Raw genomic sequence first — 20,622 nt, forward strand, 5'->3', positions numbered from 1 at the left:
GGGGTGGGGCGGGGGTTGGGGCGGGCAGGTAAGGCGCCTACAGAAAGTGGGGAAAGGTCACGGCTACCGGGGAGCTCAGTCTGTTGTCAGTCCCTCCCTTCCTCCACCCTGCCTCCCGTCCCTTATCTGGACTCTCTTGGGGCTGGTCGGGAGCAAAAGGGCGCACGCGGTGAAGTCAGGTCCTGAAATCACCGGGGGATTTTTTTTGCGGAGGAGAAGGTGGAAGGAAAGAACAGTGAGCAGACTCTGGCTCCAGCACCAGTGGCTTCAGCCAGAGGCCAAGGCAGCCTCGGTGACACTTCCTCAAAGTGAAAGCGAAAGCCAAGTAGGCGGAGAGGACTGACGGGGCCAGGCGGTCGGCCAGGCAGGCGTGTTTGGAGCCCCTTCTCCAGCCCGGACCTGGCCGGCGCGGGGCACGAGGAGGGGCGGCCCGGGAGGAGGGCCTGAGAGCAGCCCCCATGGGCTCCGAGGGGTGGTGCTTGCTGGTCTGCTTGGCTCTCTCCGGGGCAGCAGACGCCGGTGAGTCGGGGGCTGGCTGGTGGGGCGTGTCGGGCTAAAGAAGCATCAGGTAGCCACCCTCCCCGAGGTCGCAGAAGGGGAAAGGGGCCGGGAATGGCTTCCAATCGCCTTCTAAGCCCAACAGGCGGAAGTGGGCGGCTGGTAACGGAAGGAACCAGTTGTGCCGGGGAGAGAGACTGAGAACTCTGGGGAAAGGGCCAAACGAAGGAATGAGGGGCCGCCTCGGTGGATGTGGTGGGCCCCCTGTCCTACAGGAGAGGGAGCTGGCCTGGGAGCGGACACCTTCAGGAGAGGAAGGGGGGCCCCTAGCTAGGAGATCACGGAGGGGGGTAGGTGCTCCCCAGAGGTGGGGGAGGGGAAGGCCACCTGTAAAAAGCACGGAGCGAGCAGACCCTGGGGGCTGACTGGGAAGTTGAGACGGCTGCCAACGCCCTAGCATCCAAGCCCGTCTCCTCTCCCAATGCAGTTTTGTTCATTTATATGCTTTTGCTGAGAATTCCTTTGAAGAGATAGCTTTCCATTGATAGGTGGAAATAAGCTTCTTAAATCCCCCTGAGCAAGGGAAATCAGGACTTTAAATAATTCAAACCAAGAAGTATGTACCTGGAGAAGCAGGTGCTTCGCAGAAAGCTGGTTCTGGGTAAAATAGGATCAGAGCTGGGTAAAACAGGATCAGAGCTTCGCAGAGGCAGCTAGGAACGGGGAAGATTACCCCTTGATGACTCGACAAGTATACAAGTAACTTTCTGGGCAAGAGGGTGCTCATCCCAGCCTGTTCCCTGCAGTAGAAAGGCAGTGGCGGGCAGTGGACGTGATCTTGGACTGCTTCCTGATGGGGGAAGGTGGGCACCGTGGAGGTTTCGCCATCAGTGAGAACATGGTGAAGGCCTTGTTGGTGCTGAAGCAGGTGCCAGTGCCGGACGACGGCTCCCTGGAAGGCCTCACGGATTTCCAAGGGGGCACGCTGGCCGAGGACGACCCGCTCATTACCTTCGAGGCCTCAGGTAAGAGCCGTCCACCCTGTGTCCCAGTCCTTCTGGGCTCCTTCCAGTTCCTGAGCCCAGTTCCCAAGGACACCCACCCACACCTGCTTCCCATCAGCCCAGGTGTTCTCTATCCAGCTCCATCTCTGTGCTGCCCTCTTCTCCCCCAGTGAACCTGATACAGATTCCCCAGGCCGAGGCCTTGCTCCATGCTGACTGCAGCGGCAAAGAGGTGACCTGTGAGATCTCCCGCTATTTTCTCCAGGCCAGGCCAAAGGCCACGGTGGAGACGGCAGCCTGGTTCGTCACTAACGTGGTAGTGTCTGGAGAGGGACCTAGTATCTCCATGGTGATGAAGACCCTTGGGGATGCTGAGAATGGGGCTGTCTTGCATCCCATGCTGAAACTGCCCCTGAGCCCCCAGGGGACTGTGCGGACTGAAGGTGAGAAAATGAAAAGTAGCAGAAAGAAAGTTTTAATTTTTTTAAAGGGGTCAGAAATGGGGGAATAGTAGGAGAAGGAAGGGGACAAGTCCACCTCCGTGCACATTGGTCATCTCAGGGTGTCCCCTAGGCCTCAGTCCTTTCTTCCTAAAGACCCCAAATGGGGATAATTTTCACCTGGCCAGGTGACTTGAGGACATAAGACATGTGACGCTCTACTTGCATATGCTGTCCACAGCCGTCTCAGTGAGCAGAGTGCCAGCTTTTCCCAGGGAACAGCTAGCCTGGTCAAGATGAGAGAGGAGAGCACAGGCCCGCAGAATTTGTTCATTATCTCCTATCAGTAGAACCTGGTCCTTGCTCTCTCCAACCCTGCACATCTCAGAGGGCACAGAAAATTGAGGACATGATGATAGGTTTCTCCAAAGTTCATGGAATCCAATATTTTGCCTCCAAGAAAGACAGCCACATCCAGAGAAGATTAGGGGCCTACCCTTCTATCCTTAGAAAGCTTCAGAACACTCAGATTATTCTGTGGTCCAACCTAAATTTATCCTGCTACGTCAAAAAAGGGGTCCTCACGTCTGTCCAGTGTCAACCGTAGTCCTAGCATAGCTAGGCATTGCCCCCATTTATTTTGGGATATTTCAAACCTACAAAAAAAGGTGAAAGAATAATAAACACCTGTATACCGTGCACCTGGATTCACCAGTTGTTAACATGTTGCACATCCTTTCCCCCTCCCTCATCTTCTCTCCATTTCCCCTCCGCTTAACTAATTGAAAGTAAACTGCAGACATCTCTACACTTCATCCCAAATGCTTCCATGGATAGCATGTGTTAGTTTATAACCAAAGACATGAATGTTCTCCATAATCATAAAACCATCGCCTCGGCAGCAACCCAAGGTGGGGAGTGGTCTACCCGGGGTGCAGGCAGTAAGGGGGGTGCAGTGTGCAGATAATGGACGAACGTATCCTCACCATCAGCCTACACTGGCAGTTATGAACCATGTCAGTGATCAAACACTCCTGCCTGCCTGCCAGGGCGGACCATCCTCACCTCCCCCACCATGGCTGGGTCCGCCCCTGATTGTCGTACTTAAGGCATTTTAAAATTGATACAATACTACTATCCGATATGAAGTCCACATTCAAACTTCTCCAATTGCCCTCGTAGTGTTCTTTATAGCCTTGGGGGGTTTGGTTTGGTTTTTGAAGTCCAGGATTCAGACAAGGACTGTGCGTTGTATTTAGTTGTCCCGTCCCTTCAGCCTCCTTTACTCCAGAACAGTCTTCAGAGCCTGAACTATTTTGAGGCCGGGCCACTGCCTTGGGACCTGTCCGATTGTTTCCTCATTGGACTGGGGTTCGGCACGTTTGGCTCACACACCCCCACTGTGTGCTTATTTAAGCTCTGTCTCCTTTAGTCTCCTCGGCTCTAAGCAGATGAGGTCGGCAACACTGAGCGGCTTGGCCAGGCCACAGAGGGAGTTAAGTGGAAGAGCCGGGCTTCTGAAAGCTGACTGCAACTCCAGTAGCTCTTTTTTTTTTTTTTTAATTTATTTTTGGCTGCGTTGGGTCTTCATTGCTACGCGCGGGCTTTCTTTTAGTTGCGGCAAGCGGGGGCTTCTCATTGCGGTGGCTTCTTTTGTTGCAGAGCACGGGCTCTAGGCGTGCAGGCTCAGTAGTTGTGGCGCACGGGCTTAGTTGCTCCACGTCATGAGGGATCTCCCCAGACCAGGGCTCGAACCCATGTTCCCTGCATTGGCAGGCGGATTCTTAACCACTGAGCCACCAGGGAAGCCACTCCAGGAGTTCTTAACCTGAGGGTCAACAGTAACCCAAAATTTTTTATAAATGTATATAAAATTTTTTCTTTTATTTTTTTGGCTGCCTTGGGTCTTAGTTGCAGGATGCGGGGTCTTCGTTGAGGCATGCGGGATCTTCGTTGTGGTGCGTGGGCTTCTCTCAAGTTGCGGCATGCAGGTTTTCTGTCTCTAGTTGTGGCGCGTGGGCTCCAGGGCGCGTGGGCCCTGTAGTTTGCAGCACTCAGACTCTCTCATTGAGGCACGCGAGCTCTGTAGTTGTGGCACGCGGGCTTAGTTGCCCTACAGTATGTGGGATCTTAGTTCCCCGACCAGGGATCGAACCTGCGTCCCCTGCATTGGAAGGTGGATTCTTTACCACTGGACCACCAGGGAAGTCCCAGTAAGCCATAATTTTGCGTTATGTATTTGCCTGGTCTGTAACTTTCATCAGATTGTGCAAGGGGTAAGTGACTCCAAAATGGTTAAGAGTACCACGCATGCATGCTGCCTCTCAGCACACCCCGAGCCTGCCACAGCTCAGAGATCAGGTGGCCTCAAGGAGGGAGCGGCCCACAATCACCCTCTTTCTCCCACAGTGGAGTTCCAGGTGACAACACAGACCCGTCCCTGAATCTCCGGCTGGGGTCCTCAGCCTCCCTGCACTGTGGCTTCTCCATGGCACCAGGCTTGGGCGCCACCAGCGTGCAGTGACGGCTGCAACCTAAGGGCAGCGGCCGCCTGGTGTACCGCTGGGCCATGGGGCAGGGGCAGGCCAGGCGGGAGGGCGCCGCCCGGGAGCCTCAGCAGCTGCCCGCGGCTGGGGACGCCTCCCTCAGCCTACCCAGCCTCACTCTGAAGGATGAGGGGACCTACATCTGCGAGGTCACAACCTCCCCGTACCGAGCTCAACAGATCATCCAGCTCGACGTCCAAGGTGAGGCCAGGACTCAGTTGTGCCGGGAAGAGGGAAAGGGATGTACCTATTGAGAGTGTCTTCCAGAATGGGATCAAACACAAGGGCACTTTCCTGAGAGGCAGACTGCATTCCCACAGCCTGAATGCCATCTGCATCCTAGAAGCGCCGATGGCATCAGATGGAGTTTCCCGTCGGGCTCTAGATCATTCCATTGAGAAGTTTCCCAGCCCGGGATCCTGCTGCCCCGCACTGGCCGGCTGTCTCCAGTCACCCCCGTCCTTTTGGACCACATCCAAAGGAGGAGCAGTAGCAAAGCGAGGAGAGGCGTGGGAGCGGCCCGACCGGGAGGCCTGTTTCAACAGGATAGCCTCTAACGTCACTGGCTTGTAGTGATGCTAAGAAGCAAGCCAGCCTTTAGTTGGTTTTGCTGTTGTTTTTCAGTTACCTGTGGGAATCATACCCCTTTATGTCGTGCATCCAGGTGGACCCCTCACCACCACTGTCCCCCCGCCGCCTGGCACCTCACTGAGGAGGCAACTTCCGCCTCCACAACCTGCTCTTATGTGCAGCAGGAGAAGGCTCTAGGCTCCTCTGCTGCCCCGGTGATGCCTGTGGGATTTCACTTCTCCTCCTCTCTTCCAGCTGCCCCCAAAGTACTACTGAGCTTGGCGAGCGAAGCTCTGCCGCCCACCCTCCTCTGCAGTGTCACTGGCTATTACCCTCTGGATGTGACTGTGACGTGGATCCGGGAGGAGCTGGGTGGAGCCCCGGCCCCAGTCTCTGGCGCCTCCTTCTCCAGCCTCCGGCAGAGCACGGCAGGCACCTACAGCATCTCCTCCTCCCTGACGGCAGAGCCTGGCTCTGTGGGTGCCACTTACACCTGCCAAGTCACCCACGTCTCCCTGGAGGAGCCCCTGGGGGCCAACACCTGGGTTGCCCCACCAGGTATGGGAGTGCCCTCCTTCCCCCACCACCACACCTGGGCTCACGGCTCCTGCCCTCTGGCCTTGTTCGGCTTCCCACAGTGTCGGCTGCTTCTTTCCCAAGGTGACAGCCTCCAGAGGTCCCACCCCGTCCTCCAAGGCTTTATTACCCCCCGAGTTCTGGGGTACCAGGCACTGCTGAGAGCTGGAGACCAAGGCTGAACAATTCTTCATCCTGCCCTCGAGGAGCTTAGCCCAGTGGGAGGGACAGACTAGGCAGTCAGGGAAGATGACCCGGGGGAGGCCTGCAAGCCGGCTGAGCTGGGTCAGGGGCAGGGAACACCAGGACCGAAGGGACGTCATGTGTGAAGGCCTCATTATAAAACAGGCTAGAAAGAACTGGGGGGCCTGCACGGCTAGAGGCAAGGGTGCGTGGGGAAAGGGGGCTGTGGCCGTGAAGCTTGAGAGGTGATGGTGTTCACTGAGCGTCTGCGTCAAGCCAGCAGGGCACTGAGCCCTCAAATGTGGGCCTGCACAGGTCCTCACTCCCCCATCTTAGAGGTAACTGATACTTGCAGAGGTTCGGTAATTTGCCCAAGGTCACCTGCCTAGGAAATGGTAAAAACAGAAAATGTGGAAAATAGGCAGGCGATTCCCCTACAGCCTCAACCCCCCTCCTGCTACTGATGGGCAGCTAACAACAGGCCTTCAAGCTGGAACTTCATCCCGAGGCCACAGAATGTCTTCGAAAGGTCCTATACCATAAAGAGTCGGCACCTCGAAATGCCTTACTTGGTGGCTCATGAGACTGTAAGCTTCCCCGAAACTGGGGTTTTGCCTCAGCTTACATCATTCCCAGTTGTTTACACAATTCCAGTTTAACTATCACCAGCTAATCTAAACTAAATCTCCCGTGCAAAGCCGTTTGAAAAAAGGTTGTCCTGAGGTGGGAAGAGGTGGAGGATTCCGTGTGGAGTGACACACGGACGTCCACCGAGCAGGCCCCAGCGCCACCGTGTGCTGGTCCCTGGGTGAGAGCAGGAAAACACCTGATGGGAGCTCCTCAACCAGGGACGGTTGAACGCAGGCGCGCGCGCCCTGTCCTTCCTGCCGGGGCAGACGCTGCACGTGAGGGCTCAGTATGGTTCCCGCCACTGATCCCCGTCCACACCTCTGTCCCCTACAGAGCAGAGGACGGCCTTTGGAGTCCTTTTTGCCAGCAGCCTCTTCCTCCTGGCACTGCTGTTCCTGGGACTGCAGAGACGCCAAGGTAAGAGTGAGCCTGCGCACCCTTGGCTCTGGCCCTGACCAAACTCACTTGGAGACCAGCTGCTCTAAGTGCCGCCACACCCAGACCAGGGATGAAACGCAAGCATCCAGAGCTCCAGCCGGCCCCCCCAGCCCCCAGCTCCTGGGCTTACCCCAACTGACACCAACTTCCTTCCCTCCCGTTTTCTCCTAGCTACCTCACCAAGGCCTGCCAGGACCCCGAGGCACTCCGGGTAGCCACTCTGCTGCCTTAGATATAAGAGAGAGTCACATTCTCCCAGAAGGACTCTAAGCTGAGTCCCAGAGCTCAAAGAGGCCCCGAGAAAGATACGAAGAAGGCACAGATCACTGACTGTGGCGCTGGATTTCTGCAGGCCTCTGCCTTCCTTCACTGCATGCCCTGGGCTGATACACCCAAGGGAGAAAGCGTGAAGAGGTGAGAGGGTGGCAGGAAGGCAGGAGGTCTGGGTGGAGGTTAAAACATGAGCCAGGTTTGAGGCGCGGTGGTAGGAACATATAGCAGAAAAAAATTAAGAAAGGAGCGGATGAGGGACAGTGGAACAGGATGGGGGTTGGAGGGCCACGAACAATCGTTGAACTCTGTCCCAGTAAAAGCCCTCATGTCCTCGGAAGCAAAGCTTTTCCACTTTCCTGTCTCTCCCCACACTGGGGCCCGCCCCGCCCCGCCGCTTGGCTGGCAAAGTGCTTGAGGTGTGAAACGAAGACCCTCAGAGGCGGCCCTGGGGCCCCCCCTCAGTCGCTCAGGGTTAACCTTGAGCTGCCGTTAAGCTCCTGTACCTGTGGACAGCTGCTGGGCATTTCAGGACACCTGCACACACCCCTGCCTCGGCCGCAGGGGACAGAGCTCTCCTTTCAGTCATTTTCAAACGGGCCTGGTCAGCACAGTGGGACTTGGCAGAAGATGGCTATGCATGGGGACGGTGGGGAGCAGAGCGTGTCCCCTGGGGGCCTCCTCAGGGCCTGGCCCAGGACCTGGAGGGAGGAGGCGGCAGATGTCTAAGAAGATCTGCGGGTGTCTGTCCGTGAGATGCCCGCTCAGCTTCCTGCCGTGGCTTCCTGTCACCCGCACCTGAAGAGCTGGGCTGCTTCGGGCACGGAGGCTGAGAGTGGAGACCACTTCCTCTGCCAGCACCCAGCTGTGGAATCTCGAGAAGACCGACAGCACCCGAAAGCCACCCTTCCGGCGCAGGGCACCATCAGAAAGGAACTAGAGAGAAACAAGACGCCTCCGCCCCGCTGCAGTCACCCCAACCCAAACAACAGCCAAGTCGGTTTAGTGGTAGGAAGTTGTATTTTTGTTTTGCCTTTGTTCAGAATACAGGAAATTGGTAAATACGCCACATGCCTTTGGTGGAAGTACAGCTGTTATTTCTGTACAAGTAGGAGAGTGGGGTTAGAAAAAAAGACAGAGAGGTGATGACACACACAGTGGGGACGCCACATCGTCCCACGGCAAACCCAAGAGGGGCCGAGGAGACTCGGCCTCGCGTGACTGCCAAGCCCCAGGCTTAGTTGCATATTTGCTCATGCACTTGGGTGGTGGGAGGGAAGGGGGGCGGCAAAGACACAGAAGAGGGGGGTACAGGGCAGGGTGAGAAAGAGAGTAGAAGGGCTAACGTCCCCAGAAGAACAAAGCCAACTACACCTGGGACAGATGGCACAGAAACGCAGAAGTGATTCCTGTGATGGGGCGGGCCAAGAGGGCGGATTTGCTCCAGGCTTGGGACACATCGAGGACAGTGGTGGTTCTTCTCCAGCGGTGACCCCCTGCATTAGGCAAGGGGAGCCCAGAGGAGGGTGGAGGCCTTCGAGGGGCCTCTGGCCGTTAGGAGGGTACACAGACTGCCTTCGTCCAGCTCTTCCGTCCCGCCCTGGGGCAGGACGAAGGGAATGTGGGAACAGGGCGAAGGGAGAGGAAGGATGGTTTTGCGGAACGAAATGCTGCTGCGTGGAAAGCGAGCCTGGCCCAGCCTCCTCCTGCTGGTGGACTGGTGGATGGAAGGAACGAAGGGACGTGGGGCGGTCCCCGTTCTGTTCCCAGCCGGCCCTCCTCCCCTCTCACCGGGGTCTGTCCCACTGAGTGCCCTTTCCTGAAGCCCAGCACTGGCCCCCGAGACAGGCTGAGCAGCTCCATCCCCAGGTCCCACTGTCTGTGCCACAAACCATGCAAAGAGGAGGAAGGCAAAGGGAATTCAGGGGTGCTTTGGAAGGGGAACATACTGCTGGAAGAACAGAGAGGCCGCTCCAGATGAGAAGGCGCCGTGGTGGCACAGCAGTCAACAAGCAGGCCCGTCTGCTGACGGCTCCACCTCCGCCCCAAGGCTGGCGGGGGCACCAGACTCCCAACACTCAGGAGCAGCCGGGCCTCAGGAAGGGCCTCTCTCCTCAGCCCTGCCTTTGGCAAGTACACGGGGGTGGCGTCGGGGGAAGGGCTCCCAGAGGGTCCAGGGCTCCTACCCTCCGACATCTCATCCTCCTACATCAACAGCAAGGGAGGTACAGGACGCTTGTAACAAGAGGGTGAGAAGTGGCTTCCTCCAAGCTTGGTATTTTCAGATTAGGCCCTTGACTCGCTGTTTCTCTATAACTGATGGGCATTCTCTCATTATCTATGCCAGTAACTAAAATTGAGAGGCTCAAACTTTGGCTAAATGAAATTATTTGATGCCTTCACGAGCAATACAGAATGCTGTAGAAAACGTGGACAAGAGCCCCTTCCAGGTATGAGCTTGTGGGACTGTTTCTAGGATGGGAACGAGAGTCCTGATATTTTCGCTATTAATACGTGTTCTCCAGGTCTCTGGAGGACAAAGTAAAAGGTTGTAAGATCCCTGAAGACATAGAAGATCTTGGACTAACAGATGGGAAATAACTGTGAAAAACAGGTTTGACTTTCTAAAAGAGTCCTGCACCAGGACCAAGCTGGACTTTGGGCCTGGCCCAGGCTCCTCTGCAGGCCTGGCACAGGAGAGGTGAGGGGGCATCCTCCCAGCTGCTCCCAGCCTCCTCCGGCCAGCAGCCTGGCCTTTTCTGGCAACACCATGGGCACAACACTCTTCTCCTCGTCCCAGTCTTGGCCCCTTCTTGAGCATGTCACCTCAGCTACGCCCCTTTCCCCATCCCTTGGCCTCCAACTCCTTTTGTCTTTGGGGGAACCTGAGAGAACATGAGAGGGTAGGAAGGAGGTGCCAGCTGTTGTTCTTCGGGTAGTTAATTCAAGACTGCACCACAAGCAGCATTTCCAGTGTCGCAGGACAGAGTGCAAATGAAAGCAACACAAGGGGAGGAGTGGGCGATGGAGAAGCAGGGCTGGGATGGGGGAAGGCAGACGGGGAAGTTCTGGGGAGAAACAGCAGGACAGGGCATGAGTTTGGATGGCAATGGAGAACAGGGAAGGGGTGGCACATTCTCAAGCAAAAAAGTAGACTGGACACAGGAGTCAGGAAGTCCCAGATGGAAAAGAGAAAGAGGAGAAAACAAGAGGGCAAATTACATCAGGTTACTGGACATTCAGGTGTAGTTGTAGGTGTCCCATCCCCACGGTCTCCCTCTGACCCAAGCCAGTGAGAAGAAGCACAGCCCACTTCCTCAGAACAGGAGCCACCACCTTCCCCCACAGTCCTGCAGAGTGAAGGCTTGTCCATCGAGGAAGTCCCTCACCTCTGCCCTCCCGCACCAGATGGTGCTTCCCTGGCCACGATCTCCATACCTCAGTCAGAGCAGCCCCACTCCCCAGGCAGGCAGGCAGGCAGGCAGGCGACGCCGGGACCTTCCCACCTCTTCACCCCAACCAGCAACCTCAGCGATACTTACTTACAATAACTACCACGATGATGGCACAGATGGCTCCCAGCATGATCATCATCTGAGGAGACATTGACAAAAAACAAGCCCTTGGATTTGGGGAAGGAGGCAGGAGCCAGGACCAGGGACTCAGACGGCGGAAGAAGCCACACGCCCCCCAGGACAGCCGAAGGCCTCCCAACCCCTCGTGTTCCCTGTGAGACAGTAACCCCTGCACCACAGCTGGAGCTTCTCAGAAACATGAGAGGGTCTGCAGCTTGCTCCTTTTCTCCTAGTTCCTGTTGCCTGGAGGCTTTTAAAGGAACACCAGAGCAGGTGCAGACTTTGGATCTTTAGTCAACTGGTTCGTTTTTCATCAAAAAGTGTTCAGCTCATTCCCAAAAGCTGCAGGTATTTAAATATACAGCTACCCCAGCCATTGTGTCGATGTTGGTGTATCTCAGGAAGGGTCAGGTAAGAATTTTTCCCGGGGTCCTTTGAGAAAAGGCAGCTTGACTAACCCCTCCAAACTCCTCAGGGTCTCCCCTGGCCCTCAGTTAGTGGTTCTGAGCACTTTAGCGTACCCTGGTGGCCAATTCGGGTAATGCAGCTCAAGAAGGAGGCTTCCCAGGTTGCCTCCCAAGAGTCCTGCAGGGCACAGATCGTGAGAGGGAAGGATTGTGGAACCTGAGGGTTTTCCCGCCTCCTATGTGTTGAGACCCAGGAAAATAAGGGGGTAAGGACAAGAACATTCACCTTGCAGTTTTTCCACCAATACTTCCTCTTTAGCTTGGCAGCGCTGCTCTCAAATTGTGATGCGCCCGCCTGCAAAGCGTCGGCTCTGTCATCCAGCTCTGACAGCTTCTGGTCCCTCTCCAGGACCTTGTCCACATTTACACGCATGATGTCCACCACCTGAGCAGGGCGCAGGAGCAAAGCGGCTAAGCTCCCCCAGAGCCGGGGAGAGAACAGCAAGTCTGCCCTGCCTAACTCTAAGGGGTGCCCTGTCTCCCGGAGCCTTTAGCTGCCCCTCTAGATAAAGAGAAGTTTCCCAACTTCCGTGACTTGGAAACCCTTAGAGAAAAAGCTATCCACGTACCTCCTCCACTTGTGCCTGGGTCTGCTGTAGTCGTCTGTTACTGGTCAAATTAGGAGGAGGGCCAGGGGGACCCCCACCTGGGGCAGCCCCTTCTGCCCCTTCGGTGGGTGGCTGAGCTGCCGCAGACCTGCGGAGAGAAGTGCACAGAGTGACCAAGACAAGAAAGGAATCACATACGTTCTCACCCCTATCACCAAAGCAAGGGTGATACGGCTATATGCAAGTAGAAGGGATTCCAGCTCCTTGGCAATACCAAGTGGGGAGATGCAGCACAGAGGTCCAAAGCAAAAGATGAAAGATCCTGTAACAGATGGGGCTCAGCGACATCCAGGGTGGCATCAAGAGCTCTCGTTTGGGCTATCCTCTGACCCAAACTCAAACACATCCTCTGGCACAATGGCCACAGGGACAAATGGGCCAGTCTTGGCTTAAATGGCATTTCTCTGCCTCCCAGAAGCCTTTTCCACATGAAGTCAAACTGGAAAACTCCAATCCAGGAGAATTACCTACAAAAAAACCTCAACCCTCAGGACAAGCTTACAGACTGAACAACTCTTTTTTTGCAAAGCCTGAATATAAAAAGAAAGGCCAAGCTGACAGACTCTGCTGTAGGGGAGCCAGTTATTGGTTGTTTCATGCAATGATTAGTATATCGTGGCCACCGTAAGGACGACTTGGAGAATCACCAAAGGCCTCTGTAGTTGCAGTGAGTCAGGACTGTTTGCTTGCTTTGTTTTTTGGCAGAGAAGACTGGGGTTTCACTTAGATAGAACTGGGGCCCAAAGCAATTGTGTCAATTGTGAAAGTGTTCCAAGAGCATAGACAGGGGGCAAAAATACTGGAAATGGTCCTCAGTGTGCATGCACCAGAGACAGCCTGTCCCTTCCTTTTTTAGATTTGGCATCCAGTCTCAGGAGACTCTCCTAGTTCCTGATGTCCCAACTAGAAATCTTGGTTTACACTGCTAGGCACAGAGACCATACTCCCTTTCCCTTAGCCTTAGGGGAGAATAATCCAGTGTGGGATCCTCAGAATAAACTCCTCTCCACGTCCCAACACATGGAAGCTAAATTCACCTCCTCAAGAATTCCCTGAAGTCTAACCTAAGGCATGAGATTTCCTCTGCCAAGGAAGAAGTCACAGGTAGGAGAGAGATCTCTGCAATTTGATGGAGAAAAGAAATTACAATAAGAACTCCTCAAACAGAAGCAGAATCTCACAAAGCCTACCTCATAGGAGCAGTCCAAGAGTAAATGCACTACGGATGAAACCATCACAAAGTCACCAAAAAGGAAAAGCCTTGACTACTCACAATAGAACTAATACCCAGAAGTTCCTCCTCTCTAAGTAAGTAAATTTCAGTCTCAAAAGAGAATAACCCTTCAGAGAGGTTGTACTAGCAGATTACACCTGACTCATCTTGGCTAAAAGAACCGCTTTCCCGTTGCCCTTTAAGGCACAAAGGAGGCAAAGGAAAGATACAACACACTATGGCGGCCACCAGACTCCTCTGCTACTACTGTGCTACACAATCTACTTCTCTGGTGAAAGTGGGAAATTCAAGGAGTAGGAAGTAGCCAGCGTTTAGTCTTGGAAGCAGCCCAGGCTGGTGGCACCAATGACAAGATTAAGGTCAGAGACCTCGTGATGCCCTTCTAGTCACCACGGTTTCCCCATCTCCTTCCTTTCATCCCACATGGATGCTACTGGGAACCAGTCAGCTGAAGAGGCTCCCCCTCCCCAAAATGAAAACACAAGGAATCCTAGGGCTTGGCCAAAACGCGTAGAATGTCATATACAGTTAAAACTGTAGAAATCAAACAGAGAAAAAGGGAAATCGTTATAAAGCGTTTGGAGGGACCATTTCACTTATTACTTCTTGGGAGTTGGGAACACGCAGGAGTAACATATCCGGGGATAGTTATAACCCTTATGTAACGTAAGTAAATCTTTTCCCTTTTAGTCACCAAGAGAAGCAACACAAATACATCTAGGACCAAGCCAGGACTCCAAGAAAGGGAAGCTCTCCATTTGTCTAGCTATAGTTCTCCCTCAGGATCTTGGGATGGGGTGACCATGGTCAGATGACTAAATTGATGATTTGAGACTAAACTGAATGTACTGAGGGAAGGTGGCGGGGAGGGGAGGGGGGGATCCTTAGCTCTATCTCTCTTCCAAGTACTTGGCTAAGACTCAATGACAGGAAAACACCTCCTATACGGGAGGCCTTGGGATGAATGGATGCTTGGAATCACACGCCACTGCCCCTTGAGTCTTTGTGAGCTGCTCACCTGGCGCCAGAGAACTGGCAGATAAGTTTCTGGAGCTTTGCTCACTACCAAGAGCGGGGGCTACTCGTCACGGTCGGGGTGAGGGGCGTACACAAAGCTAGAGACTGCAGAGCAACCCAAGTTACTAACTGGCAGGTGCACCCATGACTGTCCTTCCAGAGGCCCCAAGCACAGCTTCAATCAACGACAAGAAAGGGCCTGGAGCCCCCTCCCGGGTGTCTCCGCGCCCCACCTTCGCCCGAGACTCGACTGAGGAGCCCCGCAGGTGAGAGGAGAGGTGGCAATGAATGTGGGACCCCCGCGCCCCTGCCCCGCCCATGGGGTGCCGGCTGCGGCTGGTGCAGGAATGGGGTGCTGCCTCCCCTCCCCGGGGGTGGCTCGGCCTGCGGACGGCGCGCGGCGGTGGTTCCCCGCGTCGCCGCAGCTGCTGCAATGCGCCATTTTCGGTCCCGCAGAGTCCGGCGCTGGGGTGAGAGTTGGCAAGGTGTCGCGCCCCCCACACCAGGGTCAACTCACATGTCTCTGACAGAAGGAGGAGAGGTCCGTCTCCTCTCCCGAGGCTGCGGCGAGACACCCGGCCGGGGAACACTGCGGTGAAGCCGACCGCACCGCCTAGACGGCCACTCGGAGCTCTAGCTGCGGTGGAACTGACTGCACCTGCAACCCCGGCTCGTCTTTATTAGCGCTGGCCGCGCCCCCAGATCACGCTGACAACGCTGCGGCCCAATCCACGCCCAGGACAGGTGCCAGTCCCGAAGCGAAACCCGGATAAGGCCTAGAGTGCCCGCCCCTGAAAATCTGCCAGTCACAGCTCTCTTCTCATCCTGACTCGGGTAAGGAGCGGTGCCGGAAGGATCTGACCAATACAGCTCTGGTTTGCGTACCTGTCTAACTAAGCGACGGGGCGGGGTGGAACTAGGCGCCCGCTCCCTGGAAGGGCGGCTCCAACAATTTGAATTAGGCCTTTTTGGTTCCTCCCAGCCAATCGCTGAGCAGTTCCTTAAGTCCGGGCCCGCTCGCGGCCGCCGGCGCCGGCGTCTCCAGCCAATCACGCCGCTTCCGCTGACAGCGGTGGGCGGGGGCGGGGGCGGGGGCGGGGGCGGGCTCCGGCTCGCTATGGCCTGGACTCTGGAGCCCGGGGAGCGGCGGAGGGTCGGTGGTCTAGGCACTGCGCTGGCGCTCGGACCTGGCCGGCCTCCACCCCACCTCCCCGCCTTTGACAGCACTGAGGAGGCTGAATCCATCAAGGCAGAGCCGCTGGCTCCCGTGGCCAAAGTAAATACGAGAGCTCCGTTCATCCGTTCTACACAGCCAACCAGCCCCTCACGCAGTGTATCCTAATTTTAACTGCCTCTCCCCAAACCTGCTCGTCCTATCCCTCCCAGGTAGCTTACTACATCGATTCAGTTGCCCAAACCAGAAACCTGGAAACTATCGTAGATTTCCTCCCCGTTCATCTTTACCTGTCCTCTAATAATTCAAGTTTTCCTTCTTAAGATTTCAAGGATTCTCCCCTCGTCTCACTGTCCTGCTTCAGATTATTATCCCTTACCTGGACGCCCTCGGTTGTAAAAATATTATTTTATGTCCCGATAAGTAAAAAGGTAGCAAATCAACTGTGACATAATGCTTTCTTATCACTTCGAATTTTTATTTTATATTTATTTAAAGTGCAGGTGTCTATAGATGTAGATTTTTATCATACTTCACTCTCGTGAAAATACATAAAAAGGAAAACAGAAAAGAGTAACATGGTAACAGTGTTCATAAAACTTCACATTCAGACACTTGATTCATTTTTTTTACTCATGTGCATGATTTCCACACAATGTAGTCCTCTGTGCATGCCATCAGGGGCTTTGGTGATGCAGCATTTCTTAAAGGAATGCTCCTTTTCTGTCTCTGGAATTTTCTTCCAAGCCTCAGACACCCATTTGGCAAAGTTTGATTCTTATGAGCCAGTATGACAAATACAGTATGACTGTTCTGGCTAATAGTTATAGTCAAACATCCCAATTTAGATGTTAAAATGAAAAAAAAAAGTGCCAAGTGCCTCTTAAAATTAATGAAATATAATATCTTTCTGTTTCATCTTGCCCTCATTTATAACCATCCTCTAAGAAACCACCAGGGTGGTCTACCCAAATGTTACAACCCTGCTTAAAACCTTTAAACAATTAGAAACACAATGTATTGATCATATGTGTTTATCCCATGCCCCTTCTGAAACTACATCAAAATGAAAATTGGTAAATACTGAAAACAAATTATAAACCCTCAAAGACAAACAGAATGGAAGGAATTGTTTCAGGCAGCATGAATGGCTAAATATGCCCACCAGATTCACATGAGGTGGCAAAAAAAAAAAGTACAGAGCGGTTCCCCTGTACCCCTTCACCCAGTTTCCCCCAATGGTACCCCTTCACCCAGTTTCCCCCAATGGTAACATCTTGTTTAGCTACAGTACAATATTAAAACCAGGAAATTGACATTGGTACAATCCACAGAGCTTATTCAGATGTTGCCTCTTTTACATGCATTTGTGTGTGCGCGTGTGCGCGCGCGCGCACGCGCGCACGCGCGTGTGTGTGTGTGTGTAGTTTTATGCAATGTGTGTGTAGATTCCTGTAACCACCACCACAATCAGGATACAGAACTATTACATTACTGCAAGGCTCCCTTGTGCTATCCCTGTATAGCCACACCCAGCCCGATCCCGCACCCTTGGCAACTGCTAATTTGTTCTCCATCTCTATACCTTTATTTCAAGACTGTTATATAAATGGACTCAGACAGTCTATAACCTTCTAAGATTGGCGCTTTTTTTTAATATCCTCGAGATCCATTCAAGTTGTGTGTATAAATAATTTTCATTGCTGAGTATTATTTCCGTGGTACGGATATACCACAATTTGTTTAACCATTTACCTGCTTAAAAGACATTTGGGCTGATTCCAGTTTGGGCTTATTACAAATTAAAGCTGCCATGAACATTTATGTACAGTTCTGCATGAACATAAATTTTCATTTCTCTAGAATAAATGCCCAAGAGTTCAACTACCGGGTAATAAGGTAATTTTGCGTATTTAGTTTTATAAGAAATTGCCGAACTGTTTTCCAGAATGATGGCACCATTTTAGATTCCCGCCAGCAACGTATGAGGAATCCAGTTTTTCCACATCCTCACCAGCATTTGTTGTTGTCACTTTTTTAAAAAAAATTTTAATCATCCTGATAGTTATTTAGTGATATATCATTGTGGTTTTAATTTTTGTTTTTCCCTGACGGCTAATGATGTTGAACATATTTTAATGTGTTTATTTGCCATCTATATATCCTCTTTGGTGAAAGATCTGTTCATGTCTTTTGCCCATTTTCTAATTGGCTTGTTCATTTCTTTTACCTTTGAGTTTTAAGAATTCCTTAAATATTCTAGATAAAGTACTTTGTCAGATAAGCGGTTTCTCCCAGTCTGTCTTTTGTCTTTTCATCCTCTTAACTGAATCTTTTGTAGAGCAAACGTTCTTAATTTTAAGATCCAGTTTATCAACTTGTCCTTTAATGCATCACTTTTGGTGTCACACTTTGCCTAGCCCTAGAGTCTCATAATTTTCTCCTATTTTATTTTCTAAGAGTTGTACAGTTTTGTTTCATATGTAAGTCCATAATCCATTTTGAGTTAATTGTTGTATGAGGTGTGAAGTTTAGGTCGGGGTTCCTTTTTTTTTGTCAATGGATGTTCAATTGCTCCAGGACTGTTTGTTGAAAAAGCAATCCTTCCTCCATTGAATTGTTTTGCATTTTTGTCAAAAATAAGTTGGGCATATTTGTGCAGGTCTGTTTCTGGGTTTGCTATTCAGATCCATGACCTATGTGTCTGTCCTTCTGCCAATAACATGCTATCTTAATTACTGTAGCTATGGTAAACCTTAATATAAGGTAGAATTATTTTTCCCACTTTATTGTTCTTTTTCAAAATGGGTTTAGCTATTCTAGGTCCTTTGCCTAATAGATCATTTTAAAAATGCATTTGTGTAAACTGGCAAGAAAATAGACTATTTAAGGACCAAAAAACTAAGTGAAAGCTGGTACCTGGAGAGGTAAATTGAGCACTGAAGCTTGTTTTGCCTTGAGGGCGTTTGCTTAAAAGTTGAATTTAGGCATGGTGACCTCATAGGGTGCCACTGTGGCATAGGAGACAGAACCCAGGGCCTGCATAGGGTTGGAAATCTAATAGAAGGCCCCCACTATAACACCAGAACCCCAGAAGACTATATCCTCATGTAAGAGTGGATTTAAAATATGCTAACACCTGAACTGCCCCTAGGGGACTGCATAGAAAATTTGCTCATCTGGAATCTAAGTGCCTACTAGAGATCTTTTCTTTTTTCTTTTAAATATATGCAGATAATTTATAATCAAAGCTGTGACTTTTCTGCCTGAATTCCTTGTTGGTCTGAAAAACAAAATAGCAAGAATTTAAAATGGTTCCAGGTTGACAGTGCCACCAAGCACCAGCCGAAACAATGCAGATCATCTCTGGATGAGCTGATCTTCAATCTAGGCCTTGGGGAATTTCCACAGATACAGTTCCAAGAAAAATAGATTTTGGTCAAAAATGGGAAACAAATAAGGAGCAAAGAACCAGGAGCACGAGCCAGCAAAGATGGAAATAGGAAGTAAGAAAATTAGAAAATCAAGCCAAATAGTTCAATATCTGATTAATAGGAGTTCTAAAAAGAGAAAGGTATGAGAGAGAAAGATTACAAAAGAAATACAAGAAAAAATGTCTGAACTGAACAAGTCTTTCTGGATTACATAGTACACTATGTGCCTAGCATAGTGAAAGAAAAAGAATCACGTCAAGACACATCTTTGTAAAATCTCAGAATATTAGGGGAAAAGAGAAGATCCAAAAAGATTTCAAAAAGAGAGAAAGGGACTTCCCTGGTGGATCCCTGGTCAGGAACTAAGATCCTGCGTGCCACATGACGTGGCCCCCCCAAAAAAGAGAGAGAGAGAGAGAGAAAGGAACAGGAATGAGAATGGCAACTCAATACAGTATTAAAAGATAGATGATGTGACAGTGCCTTTAAAATTCTGAAGAAACATGATCATTACCCTAGAATTCTATACCAGCCAAACGAATATAAGACCAATACGTACCAATATAAGATAAATATAGACATTTTTCAGATATGCAAGGAGTGAACATTTTTACTTCTCTTTCCAAGTAGGCTACTATAAGATGTGCTCTGGTAAGCAGGAAAGAGAAAGGCAGCAGAGCTAGGGAATGGAATGCTGGATCCACACACAAAACTGGTGAAGGAAATCTTTGGAATGAAAGCTACACCACAGACCCAGAAACAACCTGTCCTGACTGAAGTAGGAGAAGGAGGAAACTGCAGGACAGTCTCCAGAGGGGGGAAAAAAACCTGTAAAGCATCTGACATGTTTAAATATTTGAAAAAGAATATGAACAAGTACTTTACAAGTCTGATGTGACGTGCGGAAAAAATTAGAGCTAGATACATAGAAAATTATATTTTGAAAAAGAGGTAATTATAAACTTAGGGGAAAACAAAAAGTTGAATAAGAACTAGAAATTATCTCACCTTTACGTTAATTGATTTTCAACAAGAGTGTCAAGACGGGACTTCCCTGGTGGCGCAGTGGTTAAGAATCCGCCTGCCAGCGCAGGGGACAGGGGTTTGAGCCCTGGTCTGGGAAGATCCCACATGCCGCGGAGCAACTAAGCCCATGCACCACAACTACTGAGCCTGCGCTCTAGGGCCCGCGAACCACAACTACCAAGCCCGCATGCCACAAGTACTGAAGGCCGCGCACCTAGAGCCCATGCTCCGTAACAAGAGAAGCCACTGCAACGAGAAGCCCGCGCACCACAATGAAGAGTAGACCCCGCTCACCGCAACTAGAGAAAGCCCGCGCACAGCAACGAAGACCCAACGCAGCCAAAAGTAATGAATAAATAAATTAATTAATTTTTTAAAAAAAGAGTGTCAAGACCATTTAATGGGGGAAGGAATAGTCTTTTCAATAAATGGTGCTGGGGGACTTCCCTGGTGGTCCAGTGGTTAAGACGCAGTGCTCCCAATGCAGGGGACCTGGGTTCGATCCTTGGTCAGGGAACTAGACCCTGCATGCATGCCGCAACTAAAACATCCCACATGCCACAACAAAGATCCCACATGCCACAAAGAAGATCCCCAAGTGCAGCAACTAAGACCCAGCACAACGTAAATAAATAAACAAACAAATAAATAAAATATTTAAATAAACAAATGGTGAAAGGACAGCCCACAGAATGGGAGAAAATATTTGCAAATGAAAATATTTATATCTGATACAGTACTGGTATCTAGAATATACAAAGAACCCTTCCAACTCAGTAATAAAAAAAATGAATAACCCAATTTGAAAATGGGCAAAGGGTCTAAACTGACACTTCTCAAAAGAAGATACACAAATGGCCAAAAAGCACAAGAAAAGATGCTCCACATCATTAACCATCAAGGAAGTACAAATCAAAGCCACAATGAGATAC

General features: G+C 51.4%; 2 protein-coding genes across 2 annotated transcripts; one reads left to right on the forward strand and one right to left on the reverse strand.

Moving 5' to 3' along the window:
* The first annotated feature begins 27 nt into the window (after positions 1–27).
* On the forward strand, positions 28–8,222 carry TAPBPL (TAP binding protein like). Its single transcript, XM_029205011.1, is given in 8 exon segments — positions 28–519; positions 1,305–1,523; positions 1,673–1,945; positions 4,352–4,372; positions 4,375–4,689; positions 5,113–5,616; positions 6,781–6,864; positions 7,057–8,222. Coding segments are annotated over 8 exon segments (1,521 nt in total). The 5' UTR covers positions 28–458; the 3' UTR covers positions 7,101–8,222.
* Positions 8,223–8,447: 225 nt separating this feature from the next.
* Positions 8,448–14,699, reverse strand: VAMP1 (vesicle associated membrane protein 1). The gene is made up of 4 exons (XM_029205010.1): positions 14,574–14,699; positions 11,767–11,893; positions 11,424–11,582; positions 8,448–10,749 (listed from the first exon to the last, which is right to left on the reverse strand). Coding segments are annotated over exons 1-4 (354 nt in total). The 5' UTR covers positions 14,576–14,699; the 3' UTR covers positions 8,448–10,683.
* Between the last annotated feature and the right edge of the window lie 5,923 nt (positions 14,700–20,622).

This window comes from Monodon monoceros, unplaced genomic scaffold, assembly GCF_005190385.1.
Source record: "Monodon monoceros isolate NGI ecotype Baffin Bay Population unplaced genomic scaffold, NGI_Narwhal_1 Super_Scaffold_6, whole genome shotgun sequence".
In the NCBI taxonomy this organism is placed as follows: domain Eukaryota; kingdom Metazoa; phylum Chordata; class Mammalia; order Artiodactyla; family Monodontidae; genus Monodon; species Monodon monoceros.

What these genes read in the sequence shown, in the direction of transcription:
- VAMP1 (XM_029205010.1), bottom strand. An exon ending in CCCAGGCACAAGTGGAGGAG is followed by an intron (nt 11,583 to 11,766) that starts GTACGTGGATAG and finishes CGCCCTGCTCAG; the next exon opens with GTGGTGGACATCATGCGTGT. An exon ending in ATTGGTGGAAAAACTGCAAG is followed by an intron (nt 10,750 to 11,423) that starts GTGAATGTTCTT and finishes ATGTCTCCTCAG; the next exon opens with ATGATGATCATGCTGGGAGC.